Source organism: Bicyclus anynana, chromosome 9 (genome assembly GCF_947172395.1).
Source record: "Bicyclus anynana chromosome 9, ilBicAnyn1.1, whole genome shotgun sequence".
NCBI lineage: Eukaryota > Metazoa > Arthropoda > Insecta > Lepidoptera > Nymphalidae > Bicyclus > Bicyclus anynana.
In genome coordinates, this window is record NC_069091.1 from 14,765,002 (window position 1) to 14,791,653 (window position 26,652).

Sequence of the window (26,652 nt, forward strand, 5' to 3'; positions counted from 1 at the left end):
TCGTCAAAAAGATTTGAAAATTGCAAAACACTCAGTGTCCACTTAAAGGAGAGGATTGTCGATCTCAGTCAGGAAATATAACAGATCAAAACTTTACAGTGTGTTCAAGCACCACGTCCCACTAATTGCCATGTGTCCGTCAACCAGTCGTAGATGTCAAGCGTAATGTGCTTGCAATTTGTCTACTCGTAAACGAGGTGCTCGTTTATAAACTAGAATGCGATTCCGAAACAATGATAGTGGACGTTGTAAAGTCGTTGCATGCTGAGGGTGAAGGGACGCCGATGATGCAGCTTGCGCAACGTTGCATCTTCCGTTCACTATGCTTAAGTAACTCGCTGTGCGGTACAAGGCATAAGCGGTAGCGGGGCGGTAATGTTAACAAAAGTTGTAATAATTAAAAGTTAGTTTTGTTTTCAACGTCATCCACACTGGAGGACAATTTTCAAATTTATGAAATATTATCAGAAATGTGGCCAGTTTCTCTTAGCTACGATTCCACTAACGATCGCGTCCAAATTTCTTTTTTATTTTTTTTTTCTTTACAAGTTAGCCTTTGACTACAATCTCACCTTATGGTAAGTTAAATGATAATGCAGTCTAAGATGGAAGCTAACTTGAGGAGGTCGCTGGCGTCCGCTAGTGGAAAATATGACAATATTGCAACACTTACGTAAGTCTAGTAAGTGTTGCATTATTGTCATGAACTTGTCCGCCCTTGGACCTCTTTAATCCAGCCCTTACAGTAGTATCGCTGTAAAAATGTTTCCCAACATTTCCCTTCACTGCTCTGCTGCTTTTGATCGTAGCATGATGAAAAGTATACTATAGCTTGCCCAGGAGTATGATGAATAATTGTACTAAGTTTCATTAAAATACGTCGAGTAGTTTTTGCTTCTATAACGAACATACAGACAAAAAATTTACTGATTGTATTTTTGGCATCAGTATCGATTACTTATTCTTTAGTCTATGATTTCGATCATTTATTCTTTATTCTATATTTACCACTCCATTTCCTATTAATTGCATACTTGGTTATGGTTTCGTACTATGGTGCTCGTTGTCCGTTGATTTAAAACACTTCTCATTCCATAAACTGGGTGAAACTCGTTTAGAAACAATCGAGAAATTTTGGAAGTACTTTCAGGCGGACTTAGTATATTTTAATTTTGATTTTCTATTATTTTAATCGCCTCTGAATTACGGCACCGCTGAAAACGTACTGTACAATATGTAAAGTGTGTGGCAAGCGACTTTCAAGTTTCAATCTAAATCGTTTGTGCAACAGAGCCGGTCAAGGCGCGCTCTGTGGGCGGCTCTTGTAACCAGCGCATTCCAGATATCGACAGATAAGGGCCATATTACTTAATAGGGCAGATGAATCATTAGTCGCTACTAATTACCAGTGGCGAAGGATGGAATTTTGATTAATATAATAAGCAGTCCCAAATAAAATGAAATTTATACTGCGTGATACTCCACAACTCCTGCAAACTCCCGTATCTCATACATTTTTTTTAATTTATTATGGAAAACAAAACAGCTTTACATATTACTTCAAATTAAACTTATCTAGTTGTTGACATTAAGCCAGCGAAATTTTCACATATAAATTAAGAAATAATTACAAAAGTACAAAAAAATTAAATCATCCATACATTTATAATTATATATTCATTACAACAATGAATATGTATGTATGGGTTTTAAAAAGGTAACCCGGCGGGAATGGGCAGACTCTTCGTCGCTGCTACGTATACATAAATAGAACTTGTCTTTCAAGTATCGAATGCCACGTTTGGTCCAACAATTAGGCTCTATGGCTCCAGTGCGACCAACTCATGAAGAGAAATAGACAAATTTCAACCAATGGCGGCGCAACCGGAAATACCGCAATCTTTTTCATTGCGTTGGTACGAACGATTAGGACAACTACTACGCAATTGGACGACATTTTATCTATTTTATAGTCCTGTGAAGAGAAATAGACAAATTTGCACAATAGCTGTGCAACCGTAAACACTGCTAATACCGCAATGGAATACTTACTGCGTTGCTAGTACGATCTGGGACAACGCCGATGGCATTGGACGACATTTTGTCTATTTCTCTTCACCTTTTTATACTTCTGATCATGAAATCCCGTGGTCTAGCCCTAGACCGGGCTATGAAATATTGAGGTATATTTTCCCAAGAATTTTTCGGCCAAAAATTCTGAACCTGAAGTTGGGATGCTGGGGTGGTATTACATTTTCGTACCTCGGAGCACGTTAATATCTTAGACAAGATCACTTGACCACCAACCCGGATTAGAGTAACATGGTAGCTTTAAGCTCCATTTATTCCATTTCGTATCCATGTGTGAATATCACCTTTAGAGAATAATATCATTTTCTAGGTAAATCCGGTCTAATTTAGAACATTGCTTTCCATCAGGCAAGATTTCCAAACGCAAGTTTTCCTAAACCGAAGGTTGCCTTGAAGAAATAGCTACTTAGTGATAAGGCCGCCTTTTGTATGCTAATCTCTTCTTAATATGTTTTTATTTCACTTGTATTTGTCTTTGTGGTGTGCAAATAAAATATATCTATATATTTACTTATATAAAAGAAAAACAACACTGACCTTAGTACTTCAGTACGGTTGTACAAAAGATGTAATATCAAATGAGATCTTAATGATTTGTCCACTAAGAAGCCATGCGAACACAAGTATATTGCCTTGAGTGTGGAGATCACAGTACGATTACATTGAAGTAAATGTTACATGCTAAGTGTTGATTTGACTGTCTGTTTATTACCTGCTATTGTTGTTGTAAAGTTCAGCAAACAATAATGATTGAAAGTCAATTGTTGTAATAACAACACCTTTGATCATGAACTGTTTAATAAAATAATTTTACAATAGGCGAAAGACAGAGAGAAGGTTAACAATTCATCGTGTATATATTTTTATGTCGTCGTCGTCATCAACCCATATTCGGCTCACTGCTGAGCTCGAGTCTCCTCTCAGAATGAGAGGGGTAAGGCCAATAGTCCACCACGCTGGCCCAATGCGGATAGGCAGACTTCACACACGCAGAGAATTAAGATAATTCTCTGGTATGCAGGTTTCCTCACGATGTTTTCCTTCACCGATTGAGACACGTGATATTTATTTTTTTTAAATGCACACAACTGAAAAGTTGGAGGTGCATGCCCCGGACCGGATTTGAACCCACACCCTCCGGAATCGGAGGCAGAGGTCATATCCACTGGGCTATCACGGCTTTTTTATCCACTGGGCTGGTATTTTTTATGTATGAATAGTGAATACTTGTAACTTTTTACTGAGTAGTTCGATTTTGATAACTTTTTTTACTTGAGATGTTCTGTTCTAAAAAAATAGAGTGTGTCAAAAGACACCCAAGAGAAGAAGAACTTTCGCGTCAGTCATCGAAATTGGATGTCACTTGGTCGCTAACTATGGGCCTCATAAGAATGCTCAGAGTCACGCAGCGATGGAACAAGCTATACTCGGAGTATATCTACGTGATCGCATCCGAAATGAGGAGATCCGCAGAAGATCCAAGGTCACTGACATAGCTCAACGAGTCGCGAAGGTGAAGTGGCAATTGGCAAGGCATTTAGTTCGAAGAGCCGATGGACATTGGGGTCTCAAAGTGCTGGAATGGCGACACCGCACTAGAAAGCGCAGTGTTGGTCGGCCCTCCACCAGGTGGACTGACGACATCAAGAGAGTCCCAGGAAGTCGCAGGATCGTGATGTTTGGAAGTCCCTACAAAAGGTCTATGTCCTGCAGTGGACATCTATCGATGTGTGTGTGAAGTGAAAGATTTTTAAAAATAAAAATAAATATATAACAATTGTACCTATCTACTTTTAATTTGAAATTATATTTACATCAATCATTAACAAAAATTAAGTAAATGAAAAAGAGAAGTCTATTTATTTTGATGACTTCCTTACCTTAAAATATTAATGACAGGAAGTAGCTCATATTGTATTAAATCCCTAGTATTCAAGTAACTCATAAATACTAGTAAAACAAGTTAGGATCACGACTAAATAACATTTTACTTCATTAAATACATTATTTATTATAAGTATTTCCGCGGTTAACTTTAACAGATGACGTGGGCCCAGCTAAATAGAGCATGAAACAAGTTTCGAGCGTTATGCAAAATCATGATCTATGGCGTTACATTATCTTGTTCCAACCCGGAAACTCAAACTCGATCAGAAACTTTAGCCTAAGTACAGGCCCCCGGCCATAATGTGTCCGCTCACTAAGGCTGTTTACAGACGGCGAAAGATAAACGAGCGTTTTTTGTGCGATAACGCTCTTTAAAGATCAGCTAAAATTGGCCAAGTGCTGTCATTAATGAACACATACGTTAATGATTGCAGTACTATAGTAATAAAGTTTATATTAACTCAATTACAATATCGTAAATATAGCGCAACTGCTGTTTTACTTCGTACGCACATACCTACGAAAGTACGCTACGTGTTGACGTCACACAGATGTGGGTTGTACTGTAGCGCTATTCTGTAGCGATGTTTTTGTAATTTGACCGGTGACGTTTCTTTTTTTTTTCTGTCTGAGTAGGTGCCGATAGCTCCCTGCGGAACCACTACGGCGTCACCGGGGGGTAGTGACGTTTCTGTGGTTTAATTTTAGAAGCCTATAGCAATACACAATTAGAATTGTTTTTGTTAAAAAGCTAAACTTTAGGCTATTGAATAATACATCGTTATTTGTATCTAAAATATATAATCTTGTCACAGAAATAAACCTTTATTACTAAGAGTCCTCTTCCACACTAGTAGTTACATTGAGACGGCACCATAAACTACGACGGTAACTAACAGTGGAATTCATAGACGTTGTAGGGGCACCCCCAGAGGATCATTCACCCGCTGAGTGTCAAATTCTCAAACAAATAGAGGTTAAATTCGACACTCAGCGGCTGAATGATCCCCTGGGGGTTCCGCTACAATGTCTATGAATTCCACTGTAAGACACGCGATTAGACGGCAAGTCTGTAATGACCCTATCACGCATGGCGTAACTGTTGTAAGTACAACGTCAGTGATTTATTACTGAAAAAAAATAAAACAATGATTTTTAGAAATCAAAATGTAAATAAGAAAGCTTTTGTTTAAATCGTAAAACAAAGCATTATGGTATTAAATTTAAAGAAGAAGAAGACCGATTTTTTTCATTTTATGGGAGGATTTTCTACCATATAACAATGGATCTATGGTAATCAATACGTTGGCAGATTTCCATTCGGTTCATTGAGATAGTTTTCTAATTGTATTGTTAGAAGATGAAACCTTGCATTTCCCTGACTTTTCTATTTATAGTTTTCCCTTCAACACCATGATGAATAGAAACGCGTTTTCTAATTTACATTAGTATTAAGGTACATTTAAAATGTAAACAAAGTCGTTAAATAAAATCGTCGTAAATACTGCGATAGGACGTAGGAGGGATAATAGGAATAGCATCTACAGGCAGGAGTCGAACTTATGACTTTCAACGTAAGTCCGGCCATGGAGTAATGTAAATTAAGCTACAACTTGAATCTTATTAGACAAAATAACCGTTGTTACGTTATAGTTAAGTTTTTATAACTTTAAAAGTGTTACAGAAGTGACCACATTAAAGTGAAGTGAACAACGTAAACGAAAGTGTTTAGTTAAGTAAAGTGTAATGTTGTAATGAGTCAAGGCCGAATGCACTTGCACACTTTAGTACTTATATAAAGTTTTTATACGAGTAGGTACATTAGGTAATCGATCAGTTTTTTCTGACATTAAATTGTCTACTTAACTATTTGTAGTTTATATAATTTTATTAAGTAATGATTATTTATTAGTTAATTTTAATCGAAAACGTTTTAAGTTATTTGCTTATTTCAAATTAGTTTTAATCAATATTATTAGGAAATGTTGGTTCAGCTAATGACTTCGGTTTTCAGATGGGTGACCTACTTTAGAGGTCTAAAAAGAACCTGTAAAAATGTTTAATTTCTTGGAGATCTGATTGACGATTCTTCCATGCCTAAGGAGATCTGAAAAGAGCCTAAGATGAAAATCCTCGGCGTAGTATGCGCGGTGCTTTTACAAGACGGAAGTCCTGGGTTCGCTCACCGACTGGGTCGAGTGAGGTTTTATTAATTGGTCCAGGTCTGGCTGGTTGAAGGCTTTCGGCCGTGGCTAGTCACCACCCTACCGGCAAAGACGTATCGCCAAGTGATTTGTCTTACAAGTACGATGTCGTGTAGTTTGTGATGCCTCTTCTATGCCTCTAAGGTCCAAATAAAATTTATTATGATTACTTATGCCTTTAAAGACTCTTGTATGCTTTTGAGATCCAAATTGAGATCGCTTGAGAATTATTCTTTGTTTGGGAGGTCCGATTAGACCCTTTAATACTTCATGCCTCAGAGGTCAAGGTGAACAGAGCTAATAATGATTCTTTTACACCTTTAAGTCCGAAATAAAGTGTTTCTATGATTTCCCTACAACCGGCTATACATTTAAACAATTGAAAATCTGTCCGTATCTCCACCTATACAGAATTTTAAAGCCGGATATATTCAGCAGTGGCGAAGCGTGGAATAAAGATGAAGGTAAGCCGTCCCAAAGAAAAGGAAAATTCATATTCAGCGTGATACAAACCGGTTTATCATATTATATCCATACATATTACATATCTATATTAATAAGCGTATATTATAAGGCTGAAGAGTTTGTTTGAACGCGCTAATCTCAGGAACTTCTGATTTGAAAAATTCTTTCAGTGTTAGATAGCCCATTTAACGAGGAAGTCTATAGGCTATATTTTATCTCCGTATTCTTATGGAAACGGGAACCACGCGGGTGAAACCGCGCGGCGTCTACGAGTGTATTTATATTCATTACAACGAATATGTACAGATTTTCAAACGGTAACCCGGTGGGAATCGGTTTGCTTGGCCTCTTCACCGCTGATATATTGTCATAATGTCAACGGGGAAAAGTATTCAGCCTCTGTATGTTTCCGCAAAACTCGATAGCTATTGATTGCCTTGAAACATTTACAACAGAGCATTTCTATATAAGAACGATTCTCATGGAAACAGGAAATTTCAAGCATTAATGTAATAAATAAACAAAACTAAAAAAGAATTTCTGAAATCTGTCCATAAATGACGGAATTATCGCTGGACATACATAAAAAAAACATACATACAGCCGAACGTAGAACCTCCTCTTTTTTGGAAGTCGGTTAAAAATACAAAAAATATATATAAATTAACACTATAGAGATGAGACCGGTTTACTAATTGGTATTCAAATTCCGATTGTTTTTTGTTACACTTTTATGCCATAACTATACATCGGGTATTTGTTTTCACACGCATTGTCATGGCGTACAGAAAAAGGCATTTAATACCTTTCTAGACCATAAAAAAATGTTCTGTTTCATTCCAGGTTTCATGCAGTTTCTGAGGGATTCTAAAATGACTTACAAGTTTTATTTCAATGAGTTGGGATAAAGGGACCAGCAACATTATTATGAAAACGTGTTAGGAATATAATCCTGCTATATGTATAGTGTATACCCTGTTATAAGATGAAGAAAAAACAGTACGAAATAAGCTTAGTTGAATAAACATTTATTTAATCGTGTTGAAATAGTAGATTGTTATACAAGGGGCTAAAAAGACCCATTATATACGAGGTATTTTTAGGGCCCGAGACGAAGGCGAGGGCCGTCTAAATAGAAACCGAGTTTATAATGGGTTTAGCCCCGCGTGTTACACTCTGCTTTTCACTACGATTGCGAGAAAATAAAATAGTTTAGTACAATATTCAATGATTTATTTTAATTGAAAATTAAATATACAAAGTCTACAATTTTGGATATTAAGGGAGATGCTTTTACCCGGCAACATAATTTCCGACTACTGTGAAGATGAATAATGATAATAGTTTAAAAACCTCCTTTCGTTGTTGTTTTCTCCACTTTACCTAGGTAGGTATTTAAGTAAATGCGTCTCGACTTTGATGGTAACAGATTGAAAATTTCATCCATCTCAAAATTTGGATCACCATTCTTACTAGATGAAGACAACAATAACAATTAATGTTGGACAATATATAAGTTACCGTCACAAATTTACAATAAATTTCTTAAAAAAATCAAGTGTGTATTTTCACGCCAATTGTTTTTTTAAATTCTCGCTTTTTAATTTAATTTTTTTCACATGAGAAAAAGGCAAAGGTATACACCGTAAAGGATGTCCCATGTCTTCAAATCTCGCTCTATTCGCAACTCAATAAAAATTAAATAAAAAAAAAAGCATTCCACAGACAAGAACGCTGCATTTAATTCCAATTTAAAGTTTTTTATTTTTCAAAACAATCGGGGCCTTACCAGACCTATAATGATTCCATTTTCGAATAGAACCTCCTTCGTTTTGTAGTAGGCTAGTACTTGGCTAGTACTCGTAACAGACAAGAATTAAAAAACAAAATTACTTTAGCCCCTAGAGGCTAAAATGCTTGTTTAGCCCCGCTGTGGAGTGGTAATATGACAGTGTTTTTGAGCAAGAGTAGTGAAATAGTAGTTTTATAAAGGCTAACACGTCCAGCGTCCTACGTCAATTAAATAGAATGCCGCATCGCGCCCGATCTTTTAACTTCGATATTAAACCTTGGTATTACCTACTTAAATATTATATTCAAACAATACACACATCACTACTTTATAGTGTTCAGAGAGCATGGGTACGGTGACAGTTCGTTTCACTCTTTAAAGTTTGCCGCGATTTGAAAGAAAGAAAGAAAGAAAGAAGAAAGATTTACGATAATAGTACGTATTATAAACTTCAAGGCAACTCACCATACCCATGCTATGTGAAAAACACTTTAGAAAGCGTAATGCCACGATACTGTCACATTATTACGTATATGTATGTACCTACTTACAATATAATGTTTATAACATCGATAATTGAGTACTAGGTCTCACTTTGTAAGACAGACCTATCCTATATCGATGGCTTATAAATTTCCATCTGTATATCAGTGGCTGCTAAGTAACGGTTTTTTTGTACTTAAATGGTTCTTGATGTCACATGCCTGCCTCTGTGTATCTGTAAAATCTCATTTAATTTTTTATTTCTGCAATAAAGTTTTAAAACAACAAAGAAACAAGTGCAGAATCTTATAGACACGCCAAGACGGCTTTACAGTCTTGTTTTATTTTAGGTCTAATTATAAATTAATAAGCATTCTTTCCTCCATACAAATAGAATGCGACCTTCACGTCCTTGGCTGCATACTTTTAGAGCTGCCGACTTCCGGGCTGTCTGCGGTACGTTGAGACCGTAGACAGAGTAAGAAATAGACAACGGATTGGCATGCCGTTATCAGTCAAAATATATTCGATTTAGACATCACAATACACTACACTGAAACTAACTTTTACTAATCTAATTAACAAACTATCTACTAGATAAATAATAATAAGGTAAAGGAAAGACATCATGAGGATAGCTGCATACCTGAGAATTTTCTTTATTCTCTACATGTGTGAAGTATGTCCATCCCGCATTGGGCCAGAGTGGTGGAATTTTAGCCTAACACCTCTCATTCTGACAGGAGACTCGTGCTTAACAGTGAGCCGAATATAGGTTATTAATAATGATGACCCAAAGAAACGGCACCCATCACAACACCGAATCTCAAATAGTCTTGTTTCTTTACAGAGTCCACGCATAAGTTGTTCTCTTTTTGAGGAAGTGTTAAGAATGCTATCTAATCGTCTATTCACTTCTCTGTCTACGTTTGATACACTGTCACTGACCCACGATGTGTCACATTGCACGTCTGGCATACATTAACAAGCTCCAAACAATGTCATTGTCTAAAGTATTTAAACTATTACATCGTGCATGTCATTGTCCAGTATCACTATTCTGTATAGATAGTGTTTCACCGCGACAATGTGATGTGATGCGACATCAAATACGTTATTATATCTCTCTCTAGCACAGTATTGTGATAGTTATTATGAAATAGAGACAAAACACTACAAACAAGAAATCGTGTCTTTTTACGTTGTTACTGCACAATATATTTGTAACACCTGTCGCTGACACTATTTTATAATAGTATCTGAACGCAAACACAAATTATAAACGCAAACTTTTTTTCGGAATTAAATGAAAAGAATTTTTTTCGGTGACCTGTTAAATTCCTTTTCCACGAACCACATCGCAGTTACAATACACTTTTCAAAAATATGTTTACTATCCGCTAAACTTTATTAATAACTGATGGTATACTAATTGATAATAATACGCAAAATAAAATAACTTTTCTTTATAAAAAGAAGTCAATAGGTGTGAATAAAGTAAAGCTACCATTATGTACATTTCTGCTACCAAAGGATCATTGCTTATTCACTTTAAAGGTTGTCACTGAAAATACAGCCAGTGAAATTATAATAAAGTCGGAGCTACATATAGCTTCAAACATTTGAACACTTGCGAATGAAGTTAGTAATGGGACTTTCAATCTTCGTTATATATGCGAGTAAAGAGTTCTTACACCGCCCGGCAAAGAGCGGTACTTATCGAATTTTGTGCAGGTATATCAAATCTTTCGAATGCATTGCAATGCAAAGCACTCTAGCAGGTTGCTTTACTAAGTGCATAAAGTCTGATATTTAAACGCTCAAATATTAGAAGTTATATGTAACGCCGGCTTTAGCTGCGTCAAAGGTAAAATATGCATGTAACATAGGACGGCATCGGGCGTCCATACATAATTTGTTTAAGCCACTTGTATTTCTACATCCTCAGGTGCAGGCTCAGAATACAAAAAAACACAGTATATTGCTGGGACAATTTTTTCGTTTGTTTCCTTGTGTGACGACTTCTTTTTATTATATTATATTACTTCGTCCGCGTGAAATTCGGTTTTTTATAAATCCTGCGGGAACCATGAATATTTCCGGGATAAAAAGTAGCCTATATGTAGCTTAATAACCTCCTCTATCTTCCAATTAATTTCTCATTCAAAGCCATTCCAAAGATTAGCCCTTATAAGCAGAAAAACAGACAGTTTTTTTAAAAGCTTTTGGTTTTAGCCCTATTTAGCTCTTGAGAAAGCATGTTGACAGGGGCGTAGCTACCACCGTATCAGCGTATCAATGATACGGGGCCCCCGGACTACACGGGCCCCTTACGTGTGAAAGCAAAAATTTGTAAAATGTAATCTACAATCTCACTTAATCTGGTGATTCCCGGGAATATAGGGTTTTACTTCGACCAAAATGACAAAATAGCAATAATTTTTTCCGAGTTTTAAATATTTTACAAAGTTAAAGCCACTGTCATATTAATTAAAAGTCAGCATTTTTGTTTCTTATGTATGAAATCTTTAACTAAATAAAAAAAAAATTAAAACCCAAGTTTTTGACTTATATCAAGATGGCGCCCATAGAGCAACTATGACATGACAATTGACAGCAAACGTCAAATCGACTATTGCATTGAAAAAGACATAAATCCGCCATTTATACCCACATTAGTGTTGCATTTCTTGGGAGAGAATGAATATTATTTCGAAAGAAAGTAAATTCGTAGATTTGTATAATCAAAAATAGTTAAAAAGAAATATTTTCTTTTATTTCCGCCATGGTACTATGACTGATCCTGGGCTGCATACAATTTTGGACCATCTTCGTTCAACTTGCAAGATTTAATTACACAGAGGCCACTCGGCATGGAGAAACTAAAAGCTTCTAAAAAGTTAAAATAAACAAAAGGAAGCGAGAACAAAATAACAAAATGTAAAAGCTATTGCGCAAGAGATATTGCTCTGCATAGGATTGGTTCCTGGTAGCTGTAACATTGCATAAGCAGAGGCTAATCTATGAGCTATGCAAAATGCGGATGCGACGCCGTCTGCATGCATATCATGATAAATGTACTACGTAGAACAGGAAGCTGGATACACTTGTGAGTTATGACCACATTGGAATGCACGTTTTTATGTGCCGGAAGATCGGTATTGTCTATATAATAAATAAAAACATTTTTTTACAACATTTAAGTATGTAGACAGCTAATCAAAGTAAAAATAAAAAAATATATATTTTATGTAAATTGGTACACAATGTTTAAAATGTCATTGAAGCATTTTTTTATACTTATTAAAAATTCCATCCCTAAAATGGGTTGCCTAAAAATATAAGACAGCCCACTATGACCCTGTGGATAAATGGTCAACAGTTTTAGGTAAATAAAAGAAGATAAAGTTATAAGAAGATACGTGTTGATTTGCGCAACTAGCCTACAAAATCATATTATTCATTTATAAGGTTAATCTCACTCAAACCTATCATTAAAATTTACGACCTCCATGATCAATCAATTGCTTAACAATCGTGACAGTCTAAGTTTCTCGTACACATTTGAACTTCGTAGCAGAAATTGGAATTTAATAACATGCTCGTTTCACGGACTTACCGTTAGCTAGATACCGCACGCCATCCATTATAACATACACACAAGGTTTCACCTGAAAACCAGCGCCACAGCTAGCTGTCGCATCGTGCTGAGGTGGATACCTTTTTTGTCCACGACTATCCAAGATATTCTGTTTGTTGATGGATTTATTGATTTTTGTATATTCTGTTTTTTTTTTATTACATGTGTGTGGATAAATGAAAGTATAGGTATTCTATTCTATTATATTCTATATAAATCTTACTGGAATCTAAAGATCCGCAACTGCTGGTGGAGAGGTAACGGGCCAAGGCTGACTACCTACCTTTTAACCGATTTCCAAAAACAAGGAGGTTCTATGTTCAGCTGTATGTTTTTTTAAATGAATGAGTCGAATTCATACTAAGTATTGAATGAATGAGCGGTGTCTAGCAAAATTTTACTCTGTGGTGGATTCATACAAATGGATGTTATTTCCTTTCACTATTTACTTGTGGAATTTAGCAACTTTGAGTTACACAGTTACAAAATCATATCATATCTGCATATTTAAATGGCGTTTAGAAGTCCAAGTATGTAGGCGCCTTGATCTAGAATGCGTCATTTAGCATCTCAGCCTTGGTTACAAAAACGTTACATTGTTTTCAATATTCTTGTATTTTAATCACCTACAGGGTGTTCTATTTTCAAAATTTAAAATTCTAATTCAAATTTAATTTATTTAAATTAGGCTTATTTTACAAGCACTTTTGAAACGTCAAGTTATGTCATGGTGGTAAGTAAAGCCCCGCACGCACGACTTCACACCCGCGCAGTCCTTTCCCCCGTCGCCCGCATATCATGGGAGTGTCATCAACGAACTTGCCAAGTTATAACCTAACAGAGACTCGATGCGTTCGAGATGTGGTGTTGGAATGTTACGTTTACCGTGGACTGCCAAACGTACAAATGTATCAATTCTTTCACAACTTCATATTCAAACACGTCTCTTAACCATTTGTTTACAGCAGTTACAATTAAGGAAATGCCTACCGTGCTCGATGGAGGATGGGGGTCAGAGTCAGTCGTGTCCATAGGTAGAATCGAAGTTTGGTTCCAAAACTCGATACCCTGACCGAGGTGACCCCTAGGTGGTGCTAAATGAGTGACATATCCTGGGGTCGCGGCTTAAAATACCACCCTGCGATCCAAGCCGCGTCGCCAAATGACTGAATAGACCACGCCGTAAGAGAGGCTCTTAAATTCTCCTTGTCATTAGGTCTCTTTCAGCTGGTTCATGAAGCGACGCGATACCAAATCACGAGGGACCGACTGTAGAAAGACCGTAATGAAGAAGAAAAATCCTGTTATGGAACTCCACTGACCTCCTTGATCCTCTGCAGCAGCGGCTCGAGCCAGAGCACGTTGCACTCCACGTGCGAGTCGAGGAACGTGAGCACGGGCGCCGTGGCCACGTCAGCGCCGCGTACTCGCGAGCGCATGAGGCCTTCGCGCTTGGAGTTTCTGATGACCTGGACCTTGCGTATAGCCCGCAGCGCCGCGCCGTCATCCGCTGCAAAGAGTTTTTTTTTAAACGATCATAATTATCATTTAAGTATATAAATAAATAAAAATAAAAAGCCTTTTATCTCGCACATAAGTAAATGATACATAGTGAACTTGTAGTAGATAACTAGAACTACTACAAGTTCTAGAACTAGGTTAATAAAATTGTAAGTTATAATCTATACTAATATTATAAAGCTGAAGAGTTTGTTTGTTTGATTGAACGCGCTAATCTCAGGAACTACTATAATAGGACCGATTTGAAAAATTCTTTCAGTGTTAGATAGCCCATTTGTCGAGGAAGGCTATAGGCTATATATTATCCCCGTATTCCTACGTACAATATAAAACGAAAAAAAATTAAATTTTCATTAGTACATTCTCAAGTAAGTCACTTTAATATAATATATAAAAGTTTTAAAAAAATTGTGCGAACCCCTCTATTTGAGAGTGAAGGCCTCCGCCAGAGATGACTAGTAGTCTCTATCTGTGGCTTTTTTCCTCCACTGTTTTCCAGCTATCCTTTCTATGTCGTCTGCCCATTTACTTCTAGGTCTACCTCCCGGCTCACTTTTGAGCACCCCTCTCAGAATGAGAGGGGTTAAACTAATAGTCCAACATGCACTGTGCGGATTGGCAGAAATCACACACTTAGAATGAAGAAAATTCTCGGGTATGCAGGTTTCCTCACGATGTTTTTCCTTCACCGTTTCAGACACGTGACATATAATTTGTTATAATGCACTTTACTGAAACGTTGGAGGTGCATGCCCCAGACCAGATTCGAACCTACGCCCTCTGATTCAAAAGCAGTGATCATATTCATTAAGTCAATAGTCAATATTCATTTATTTCAATTAGGCTTAGTTAACAAGCACTTTTGAAACGTAAAGAAATAATAATATTAGATAATGGTGATAACAATTAGTTGAAAACTTAAAATTAAAGTTACGAGGATTCCAAAGTGTCTATTGTCAGTCACTGATGATCACGTAAGCTCACATGCCTGCAGCATTAACGGCTTGAAGACATAAAACTGATAGTGTCTTGGTCAACACACACACGATCAGTTTTATCGGCTGATAAGCTGTGGGCTTATCGGATGGTGAATGGCTAATGTAAGCTATCACGGCTTCATGATCACATCTGATAGTGATTACACACATTTTTTTATCATCCCAAGCCTGCCTACCCGCACTGGGTGGGTCTAAGATCCATATCCCTTCTCTTATTAGGAGGCCTGACCCTGTTTTTCATAAGTAAAATCTGTTATGTAAATACTTACACAGCAAGTACATGGTCTATACAACATTGAATTCAAGAGCTGCCAAGTAATATTTGCAACAAAGTGAAATTAATTCTGTACGCCCATTGTTACATATAACAATACATGCGAATATTGCTCGCTACTCGATTATACGCCGTTTAGAAATTATAATTACGCGTTTGTTGGGAACAACATTGTTTGGATTAAGCTAGCTTTTGTGTGCATAGCTTTCCATACATATATTATTTTAATATACCTTTGGTGTAGTATGTAAGGTCCTGGGTTCGATTTTCAGAAGCAACTTATTTTTATAATGAACTGTTCTGGTCTGGTGGTCAGAAATAAATCTTTGACGGTAAGACATAATAATACTAGCCTAGCTATATACTAGACTAGCCTAATGATTATTTTATACTATAGATAGACGTGCCTACAAAATCACCGCAAAAATCACACATGCACAATTTTGTGTTTAGTTACATAACATATTTATGTATTTATAGTTTTATACTTCCTAAACACACAACTCGACATTGTAGACAATATTTAGGTATTATGTTTTTAAATAACTTTAATTGTTTTAAGCGACTAAATGAAATTAAGACAATAATTATGCACATTTGTCCGCCTCAGATAAGGGTATATCTCTAGTATACAATATCGTTGGCTATATTTATTGCCTATGTTTATCTCCAAGGTCCAATGAAAGATTAATGAAATTGGTTTAGCAGTGTCAATAAACCCATATTCGGCTCACTGCTGAGCTTGCGTCTCCTCTCAGATGAGGGGTTAGGCCAATAGTGCACCACGCTCGCCCAATGCGGATTGGCAGACTTCACACACGTAGAGAATTAAGAAAATTCTCTGGTATACAGAATTAGCATCCTTCAAAATCCGTGGCGCAGTGGCGCAGTGGTATGCGCGGTGGATTTACAAGACGTCCATAGTTCCACGGTCGGTATTCAAACCTTAGACCCATCAGAATCAAGTCCTAACCGTTGAGCTACTCGAATAGAGGTTTATTCTTTATAGGTATAAATGCAAACGATCATTCATCACAAAATCTCAAAAACCGTTTGACGGCCTCCGTGGCGCAGTGTTATGCGCGGTGGATTTACAAAACGGAGGTCCTGGGTTCGATCCCCGGCTGGACTGATTGAGGTTTTCTTAATTGGTTCAGGTCTGGCTGGTGGGAGGCTTCGGCCGTGGCTAGTTACCACCCTACCGACAAATACGTACCGCCAAGAGATTTAGCGTTCTGGTACGATGTCGTGTAGAAACCGAAAGGGGTGAGCCTCCTCCTAACAAGTTAGCCCGCTTCCATCTTAGATTGCATAATCACTTACCATCAGGTGAGATTGTAGTCAAGGGCTAACTTGTAAAGAATAAATAAAAAACATACAAATACTTATAGTATTAGTATAGCTACACAAACACTTAATCTATACTAATATTATAAAGAGGAAAACTTTGTTTGTATGTTTGTTTGTTTGTTTGATTGTAATGAATAGGCTCAAAAACTACTGGACCGATTTTAAAAATTCTTTCGCCATTCGAAAGCTACATTATCCACAAGTAACATAGGCAAAACTTAATTTTGGAAAAAATAGGGTTCCATAAGATATTGGGGGTTTTCGGACACAAGGTGTAAAAAAACAACCAGAAAAGTAGGGTAGGGGTAGGTAGGAGTAGGGTAGGGGTAGAGGTAGGCTAGGGGTAGGCTAGGGGTAGGGTAGGGGTAGGATAGGGTAGTTGAAAGTTTACATCGAGTTTCACGCGGATGAAGTCGCGGGCGTCGGCTAGTATTTCACACAAAGAGCTGAACACAATGAAGCAATACTGTTAGAAGCTAGACTTGATTTCTCAGACTGATCTACGTTTCCGTTCATTACAATGTTAATACTTTTGAATGCTGTAAGTTGTTCCTAAGTGATAATTATAATTTAATTATTACCTAGGAAAGCCTGAGTACTTTTATGATAATGTAATTAACTTTCTAATTAACCAACCTTTAACGTTTTTTTTAAAACAATATAAAGTTTACAATACTTGTGCTATTATGTATTCTGTGAAAATGGTATTTGGTCATTCTATCAGTCAATCAATTAATCAATCAATCTATCAATCAATCAATCAATGAATTTTTTTAATTGCAGATTCCAGACCTACATGTTATTTTACATGATGTTATTGTTTATTATTTACATTTACGAAGACTGTTAGCCCATACGTAATTAAAGTAGCCAATTATGGATTGTGGACGGTGGTAGCATTGGAAGGTAGCAGCTCTCAAGTGTCCAGACCCTCAAATATTCAGGTATAAAACTAATTTATTTTAATAATTTCTTCGTCATCGTTCAATGGCCTTTTGGCAAAATGCATAACAAGCTAGGAGAGCTTAGGAGAGAGATTTTATGGGAACATTTAGTACTTACGATTATCACTAAAGTCATCCACTAAGATAATTTCCTTGATTAAGTGTTCCGGACTCCGGTTCAGGACGCTGAAATAGAAAAAAAATCAAGTCTGCTATGTCTGTATAATAAAATAATTGTCTATATAAAGTCTAACTGTGATTTTAAAATATGCTATCTTATAATGCTTACACGATACTAAAACTCTGGCAATATTTGTTAACATTTTTGTCTGTGTGTCTCTTTATCTATGGGACGGCTGAACCGATTTTAATGGGACTTTCACTGGTAAATACATTTGGAAGAAGAGATTTATTCAGCAGAGATATACTTTTTATCCCAGAAAATCCATCGTGTCCGTGGGATTTGTGAATAATAACTGAATTTCACGTGGACAAAGCCGCGAGCGTCCGCTAATTTTATTATAATTACATTGCATAATGTACTAATTTATACATTTTCATTAAAATATTCTCTTTGTTTAAGTTTAAAGGTGTGAATGTTGGTCGAATTATACCTAATGCTGCAGGTTACATAGTCTGTAACAGTTATTATGTATTAGTTCGTTATCATCAATCTATCTACTAGTTCACTTATTGCTATAAAAAAAAAATAAAAAAAAAATAAAAATAAAAAAAAAATAAAAAAAAAAAACCGACCGAATTGAGAACCTCCTCCTTTTTGAAGTCGGTTAAAAAGAAAATAAAGGTATTTATTACCTGACGATGGTGCGCAGGAGCGTTGAGCGAGCTTCATTATGGAATGTGATGATTACGCTTGTCTGAGGTAGATCTTCGTCGTACTTCTTGAGACGGCACCTGAACGATACACAATGGGGATGATGACTAGGTTTGAATATATTGATTTTTATGATACATTCAGGTAAATAAGGTCAATGTTAACTAATTTATACATAAAAAGCAAAGATTGTCTGGATATTTGCAAAATAAATAAGATTATAAAATTTCAAAATCTATTAAATTTTTTTTATCGCAATTAGATGAAAATTCATAAAGTTTTAGCTTCCTTTCATTAAATGTGACATTTTTCAATAAATGAACTATAAACATAAACGCACAAATAACAAAGATATTAGTAATTTTGTTTGAACGCCCATACAAACCTAACGATCGAGCGAGCGAGCCAATGACGTCACTAAATCGCGCCATTTTGTATGGAGCGTTTTTTATGGATCCGGGGCAGCGCCGCAAATCTGACCCTTTAAATCCCTGTAGCTCCGAAAGTAATGATCGCAGATACCTTGTTACTTTTACAAAATTGCTTTGCTCTTTGCTCTGTATACTCTTAATTTATATACAATTTAAAAAACTGTCATCATCCCTATTATAGAGTTATATAGAGTTAGAGTGGATCATCCTTTTTGAAAATAAATTCGAAAAATAATGCTAAAACATGTATTCTAATCGAAGAAATTGAATTGGTCTCTTGGTTTTGAGTGATGAATAAAAAACTGATTCTTTCTAGTAATAACAGACTCTGAGTTATGTTACTCGTAATAACAACTTTATCTAATTAATTAACGACGGTATTTGTTTGCAATGATCGTGCTCCAAATACGTTTTTTAAATTGGTGCACTATAACTCTTTAAATGGAAATCGCTACTTAACGGTTATAGTTTTCCTTCTAATTGCATGATACCATATCACACTTTTGTGAATTTATTCATGGATCCATAAATAACTCGTTTAGCTGGTAGGTATTTTAGTTGGCTGGAAGACACTTGACTCTACCAAAAATTTCCACCTAAAACCTATAATATTTTACAAATCGGATCCCTGAAACGAAAAATAGTGTTTTCAGACCCACCGTATTTTTTAAAGGCCTATCTAAAAACACCCCACAATGCATAAAAAAGTAGAACAAAATTATACCCACTTTACATGTAGGTGCCTAAATTTTTTTTTCAAGATTTTATTTTCCGACTTTGAATTGAATTACTTAATGTACATTCCTTTGCAAAATTACAGCTTTTTAGTATTAAGCGTGGATACCTAAACCTTGTACAAACAGGCATACAGACAGACAGTTATGGTGAAACTGTAAGGCGTTGAATACGGAAGCCTAAAATTAATTTAATAAATTTAATTTGAATTCAATTAACTTACATAGCATTTCTAGTATCCGGCACAGCCCGGTTGCTAGGCAAGTTATCCGAGGCTGCCTGGTTGAATCGATTCCTCACGTAGGGGTCATTGTCCCTCGACCCCCCCGCCACGTAACCCGCCTCGTCAAAGTACCTCCCCGTACTTCCGGTGCCGTACTCTTCCGGTGACGTCGGACTGCTCTCCGGTTCCTCTTCGTGTTGCTTTATGAGCCGGAGTGCTATGTTCTCCTCCTGGAACAAGAGATGAGAGACTTGAGATATTTAGGTTCTACTTTCACACCATACTTCCAATCTTAATCTATACTTATAATAAAACTGGTCGAATTCTATACATTTATTCGTAATTTGAGATTTTACTTATACCATTTGTAACAACAAACGTTAGCGTGGCATAACGGACGACAGCGCCATCTAGAATCTATACTTATAATACGAATTCTGTACATTCTGTACATTGAAGATATTTTGAAAATTTTTGTTGGGACATTATATAATCGATACTGAAGCTAAAAATATTTTTTGTTGATTTTTGGTCTGTTCGTGTTTTTTGTTATTCGGGCAGCACGCTGAAACTACAGAATGAATTCAAATGAAACTTGGCACCGTTTAAGACAATAATACGGACAAGGTTATAGGATACTTTTTATTGCGAAAATAAAATGAGAAGGGGGTGAAATAGGGGTTGAAAGTTTGTATGGAAAGTCCTTCATTTCACAGTAAAAAATACGAAATATTATGTAATTCAAAAATTTTTATGTGGTGAAATAGGGCTTGAAAGATTTCATTGATTTCCACGCGGACGAAGTCGCGAGCGTCCGCTAGTATATAAATAAGAAAGGTCATTCATCACGAAATCTCGAAAACCACTTCGTAAAAAGATGAAATTTGACAGGGAGTTAGTTTAAAGATAGTAGACGTCCGCTAAGAACGGATTTTGCGACAGGGCTGGATTCAGGAGGTCTAAAGGCGAAGTCGCGGGTGTCCGCTAGTATATTATAAAGATGGCAGTCTTCAAGCGAAACTAATTAATTGTGTTTCATTATTTAAAAATATTTGTTCCAACTAACGTAGTTTCCTAAAAATATTTTTTTTTAAATCATGACCAATAGCTCCATTTTCCCTCTAATTAATTGTTATTTAAAAGTAAAGTAATTAATTTAATTAAAAAAGTGTTTTATAGTTTTTTTTGGCATATCTTTTAAATATGACCAATATTCCTATTCCCCTCCAATTAGTCGGGAAAGACTGTATTAGGAGTAGGTACGACAATAGACCAACGGAGTGGGGATCGAACCACCACCCCTCGGTGATGACTCCGACCGCTCTTACCGTTTAGCTATTGAGGCTCTATAGTGTAAATTAACGTTTATTTTTAGGTAAGATTATTTGTGGATTAGATAAAAACCGGTTAAGGTTTGCTACAAGTTGTAAGAATGCTACAATCTTATCGTCACATAACATCAGGTGAGATCCACGTCTCGATCGCTAACTTGTTTAATAAAATATACCAAAGGTGTCGATTGGACTTTAAACCAGTCTAGCCGCTACTAGATATCCATCAAACGCGCGATAAAAACGTCAGTAGTGATAGACTGAGGGCCTGTAATAGCCAGACATACTCCTATCTCATGCCCCTAACATAGATATGTACAGTAGCAAATTATAAAGTTTGGATCATCTTAGCTTTGAAAGATAGCAGGCTACAGATACTAAATTGTTTATGTGTTAAACTTAATTTTTTGACATTACAGGAAGGATATCATGAGGATGTCTAATGTTACCAGATCGTTAAATTCGTGGCTATCCTTTGCTAGAGACCATTAAAGTTTTCTTGAAAAAAAAAAGGAGTCGTTCAAGTGCGTCCACTAAATGCGATGCGTCCAATACGTCCGATGCGGGTATATGGACGCCTACGTTTAAGGACATGATTTCCCATATAATGCTGAGGAAAATATTAAATAGATATACTTAGATAGTGTAACCAGGGCTGGTAAAACCTACCATCTTCCAAATGATCCAAACCATGCTCCAAACACCATATTTGGCTGGATATGGAATGACAAACATTCAACCATCCTTAAAATAAGGTAAGTCTGGCAATCGCATGCTTTCAGTCATTTATGTTACGAGTAGTCCACGACGCAATCTATACTAATCTATACTAATCTATACTAATATTATAAAGAGGTAAAGTTTGTAAGTTTGTAAGTTTGTCACATTTTTCAAATGGGGTAATCTTCGGAACTACTGGTCCGATTTTAAAAATTCTTTCACCAGTAGAATGCTACATTATCGGGGTGTGCTATAGGCTATATTTTATATTGGTATCATATATATTAGCCGAGTTATCACAGTTTTTGTCATACAGGTCGGACTGAAAATCCTCTTAAACAGACTTATTCGCATGCGCTGCCTTAACTATTGTGTAAAATTGAAATTAATGTATGGAGACTTTATGTATCTTTAAAAGTTATACAAAAAAGTCCGCGACACCATATATCTATCTTCTATATATTAGCAGATATAGTACCTTTTGTGTTTTAAAAATTATTAATTTTATATACTTAGGTTTACGTCATTATTTATACAACTAAACTTTAATCCTTATTAAAATAAATTATTTAATAATCACAAGGATATTATGGAGATAAGATTTGCTCTTTACAGTATGTTAATTACTTAAATAGTTTCGGAGATAATACAAAATTTCTAAAAGACGCAGAAATTCCTCTATATGACGCCCGGCGCTTTCATTTACGTAGTTCCCGTTCCCGTGTGAATATGGGGATCAAACATAGCCTATGACACTCGCAAATAACGTAGCTTTCTATTGGTAAAATAATTTTCCAAATCGGTCCAGTAGATCCAGAGATTACCTCCTACAACCACACGAACACACCTCTTTATATTATTAGCATAGAAGTCTCTATTTCTCTTGGTCATACCACCACTCTCGAAGGACTGGACCGATTTTGCTAAGGGTAGAGTACGGGTAGGGAAGCGTAGGGGTAGTGTAGGGGTAGGGTAGGTTTAGGGCCGGGTTTAGGGTAGTAATAGGGTAGGGGTAGAGGCAGGATAGTGGTAGGATAGAGGTACGGGTAGGATAGGGAAGTGGTAGGGTAGGGGTAGGATAGGCGTGAAATAGGGGTACGGGTGGGATAGGGGTAGGAAAGGAATAGGGTACGGGGAGGGTAGGGGTAGGTTGGGGTTAGGGTGTAGGTAAGGTAGGGTAGGGTAGGGGTAGGGTAGGGTGGGGGTAGGGGTAGGGTAGGGTAAGGGTAGGATAGATGTAGGGGTTGGGTAGGGTAGGGTTGGGGTAGTGGTAGGGTAGGGTAGGGGTAGGGTAGGGTAGTAGTAAAGTTGACATCGAAAATTACGCGGACGAAGTCGCGGGCGTCCGCTAGTATTTTATAACTGTGTTATTTGTAAAGTTTTATGTGGGCAAATAAACGATTCATTATGACATACCTACTCGTAGTTAGGTATGCTAGATCGCCAAGCCCAATAGCCGGACAGACTAGTCTGTTTAGCCGGACATTAGGGTGAAAAGGCCTGACACTCATACCGACACATTATTGAGGGTTTTGTGTAGCTGTAGGTATAGTACGTCAAAAAAACGTATACGTAAAATAAAGGTTTTTAACTATTATATTAAACATTTAATTTATTATTAATAGTTATTAATCATTCAAATAAAGTCATTAGTAAAAATTAAGTTCTAGAAATGTAAAAAGCCTAGCAAAAGCCGGACGCCGTTTATTTTGGCCGGACACGCAATCAGAAAGCCTAATGTCCGGCATTATCCGGACGCCTGGCAACGCTACTCATAGTTAAATCTTAGATTAATTTATTTATATGTAATATTTATATGTAATGTATTATTTATATGTAATGAAGAACATAGTCCCAACATTAAAATATGGCAGTAAAGCGAAACTCATCTATAAATTGTGTTTTCCTATAAAAAATTGTTCCAATTTAGTTTCCTAAAAATAACATTCTTGATGACTTTGTCGCATGACTGAACATGATATAGATCACTCGTAGTTTGTAAATGCGAAGGTGAACGCCCACATTTGACGACCACCGGCCATGTGATGTGCTATTCGCCTTGACATATGACACCGACCCCGGATAATGTATTAATTATACAAATAGACCAGCTTTTGTATAGGATCATATTTCGCGATACACTGTTTTGTTATCTCGAATATGAAGTAAAGTTTGATTGCTTAGAAATTTCCAATATTGAACAGAAGTAGACGTTGTTTGGAGAAGTTTATTATGAAAAAAGATTAATCGATTTATTAAAAGGTTGTGCAAGAAATGTTTTATTTTTATTTATAACTATGTTCTTTACTTAAAAATTATGTTAAATTTGTAATTTGTAAATATAGAGATTTTCATTTAAAATTGACAACCTTAATACCTAATTTTAAATAATATTATGACGGTCTCCGTGGCGCAGTGGTATGCGCGGTGGATTTACAAGACGGAGGTCCTGGGTTCGTGTAGAAACCGAAAGGGGTGTGGATTTTCATCCTCCTCCTAACAAGTTACCCCGCTTCCATCTTAGACTGCATCATCACTTACCATCAGGTGAGTTGTAGTCAAGGGCTAACTTGTAAAGAATATAAAAAAAAATTGTTTTATGGTTTATCTAAATAATGCTAGCTACCCACTATACATTATGCCTATGTGCCTGCAGCGCTAACAGTAGGACTTATCGGATAGTGGGTGGTTAGCATTAGCGCTCTTTCCCTCTCTCTCTTCTTCTTCTCGCAATCTTGTAAACAGCTTTACCACAGTACTGTGGCTTTACGAAGAAAGATGAAGGCAAAGTAGTTCATAGTAGAGTATGGATTTTGGGACAAGGTCGGATTAAGGAGGTCTAAAGGTGGGTGAAGTCGCGGGCGTCCAGTAGTCTTTATATACATATTTTTGTTTCATTAAAAACAAAGTAATTTTATCCTACCACTACAATTTGTTTTTTCTTAGCAATCATACTTTATTTATGAGAATAATAAACATGTAAATTAAAATAACAGTAAAGTAATAATAAATCTTAAAAGTCCAAAGGTTATATTAAATATTTTTTTATAAATTAAGTGAAACAAGTTTGATTGACACCTGATTGTGATGAGAAGTGGTGATGCAATCTTATTAAAAACAGAATTCGATGTATATTTTTGAACAATAGCATATATTGCGAATTTTCACAATGAAAAATACAATGGTTAGGTTATTTTTTGGATTTTCTGTGCATTATGGAAAAATATCGTTGCATATTATCAGCAATTTGTCTTCGCATTTGTGGAATAATGCAAAGCATTGTCGCATCTTCTTGAAAAAACCCTCTATAAATAGTTAAATACATAATCTCTTTAACATAAAAACGGAACCAATAAAAAAAAATCAAAATTGGTTAATAAGTAAATGACGACGCGTACATTTTTTTATGAACAAAAAATAAAGTAATAAAAATATGCGTCGAATTAAAACCTCCTTTTTTTTGAGGTCGGTTAAAAAAACACCAAGTGGGTCATTAGTTTGTTTCGTCAACGTACATTTATATAAAAAATCAAGTGACTGTTGCTTAACGAAAAGCCTATCTCACATACTAAGAGTTCAAATTAAACCACAAATGGATATTACGTGCTCACAAAACTTACGTAATAATGTTTAGATTATGGTAATTACTCTTTTGTATGTTTACTAAAATTGTCTATTACGCGTAAGCTAATACAAGATCATGTTAAGATTTAAGAATTTTATTATAAACATAATACGAGTAATCTGCGTAATTTAGGATTACGAAATTACGAAGAATAAATACTTGTATTTATTTTAATGATAAAATCTTTTTTGAAAGTCAAAGTTTAACATTTTTTATTAAAAGTAGATATTTTATGGGGGTTTAAATACAACGGTAATAGTAGATTGTTATACAAGGGGCTAAAAAGACCCATTATATACGAGGTATTTTTAGGGCCCGAGACGAAGGCGAGGGCCGCCTAAATGGAAACCGAGTTTATAATGGGTTTAGCCCCACGTGTTACACTCTGCTTTTCACTACGATTGCGAGAAAATAAAATAGTTTAGTACAATAGTCAATGATTTATTTTAATTGAAAATTAAATGTACAAAGTCTACAATTTTGGATATTAAGGGAGATGCTTCTACCCGGTAACATAATTTCCGACTACTGTGAAGATGAATAATAAGTATGTAAGATAAACGTGGGAGATAATAGTTTAAAAAACTCCTTTCGTAAGTGAATTCTTTCGTTGTTGTTTTCTCCACTTATAAAATTTTTCGTAGGTAAGTAACTATTTAAGTAAATGCGTCTCGACTTTGATGGTAACAGATTGAAAATTTCATCCATCTCCAAATTAGGATCACCATTCTCACTAGATGAAGACAATAATAACAATTATTGTTTAAAAATATGTAAGTTACGGTCACAAATTGACAATAAATTTCTGAAAATAATCAAGTGTGTATTATTCACGCCAATTGTTTTTTAAATTCTCGCTTTTTAATTTTATTTTTTTCACATGAGAAAGAGGCAAAGGTATTACACCGTAAAGGATGTCCCATGTCTTCAAATCTCGCTCTATTCGCAACTCAATAAAAATTAAAAAAAAAATAAACGCATTCCACAGACAAGAACGCTGCCACCAACCAATTTAAAGTTTTTTATTTATTTTCAAAACAATCAGTGCCTTACCTATAATGATTCTATTTTCGAATAAAACCTCCTCCGTTTTATAGTAGGCT

General features: G+C 36.0%; 1 protein-coding gene across 1 annotated transcript in view; it reads right to left on the minus strand.

The window, feature by feature from the left end:
* LOC112048705 (polypeptide N-acetylgalactosaminyltransferase 2) overlaps nucleotides 1-26,652 on the minus strand; it is a 97,632-nt gene that overhangs the window by 15,433 nt on the left and 55,547 nt on the right. The window contains exons 2-5 of the mRNA XM_024086354.2: nucleotides 19,874-20,103; nucleotides 18,466-18,564; nucleotides 17,768-17,835; nucleotides 13,885-14,072 (exon numbers count right to left, since the gene is read on the minus strand). Coding sequence (XP_023942122.1) covers nucleotides 13,885-14,072; nucleotides 17,768-17,835; nucleotides 18,466-18,564; nucleotides 19,874-20,103 — 585 coding nt within the window. The remainder of the gene's footprint in view (nucleotides 1-13,884; nucleotides 14,073-17,767; nucleotides 17,836-18,465; nucleotides 18,565-19,873; nucleotides 20,104-26,652) is intronic.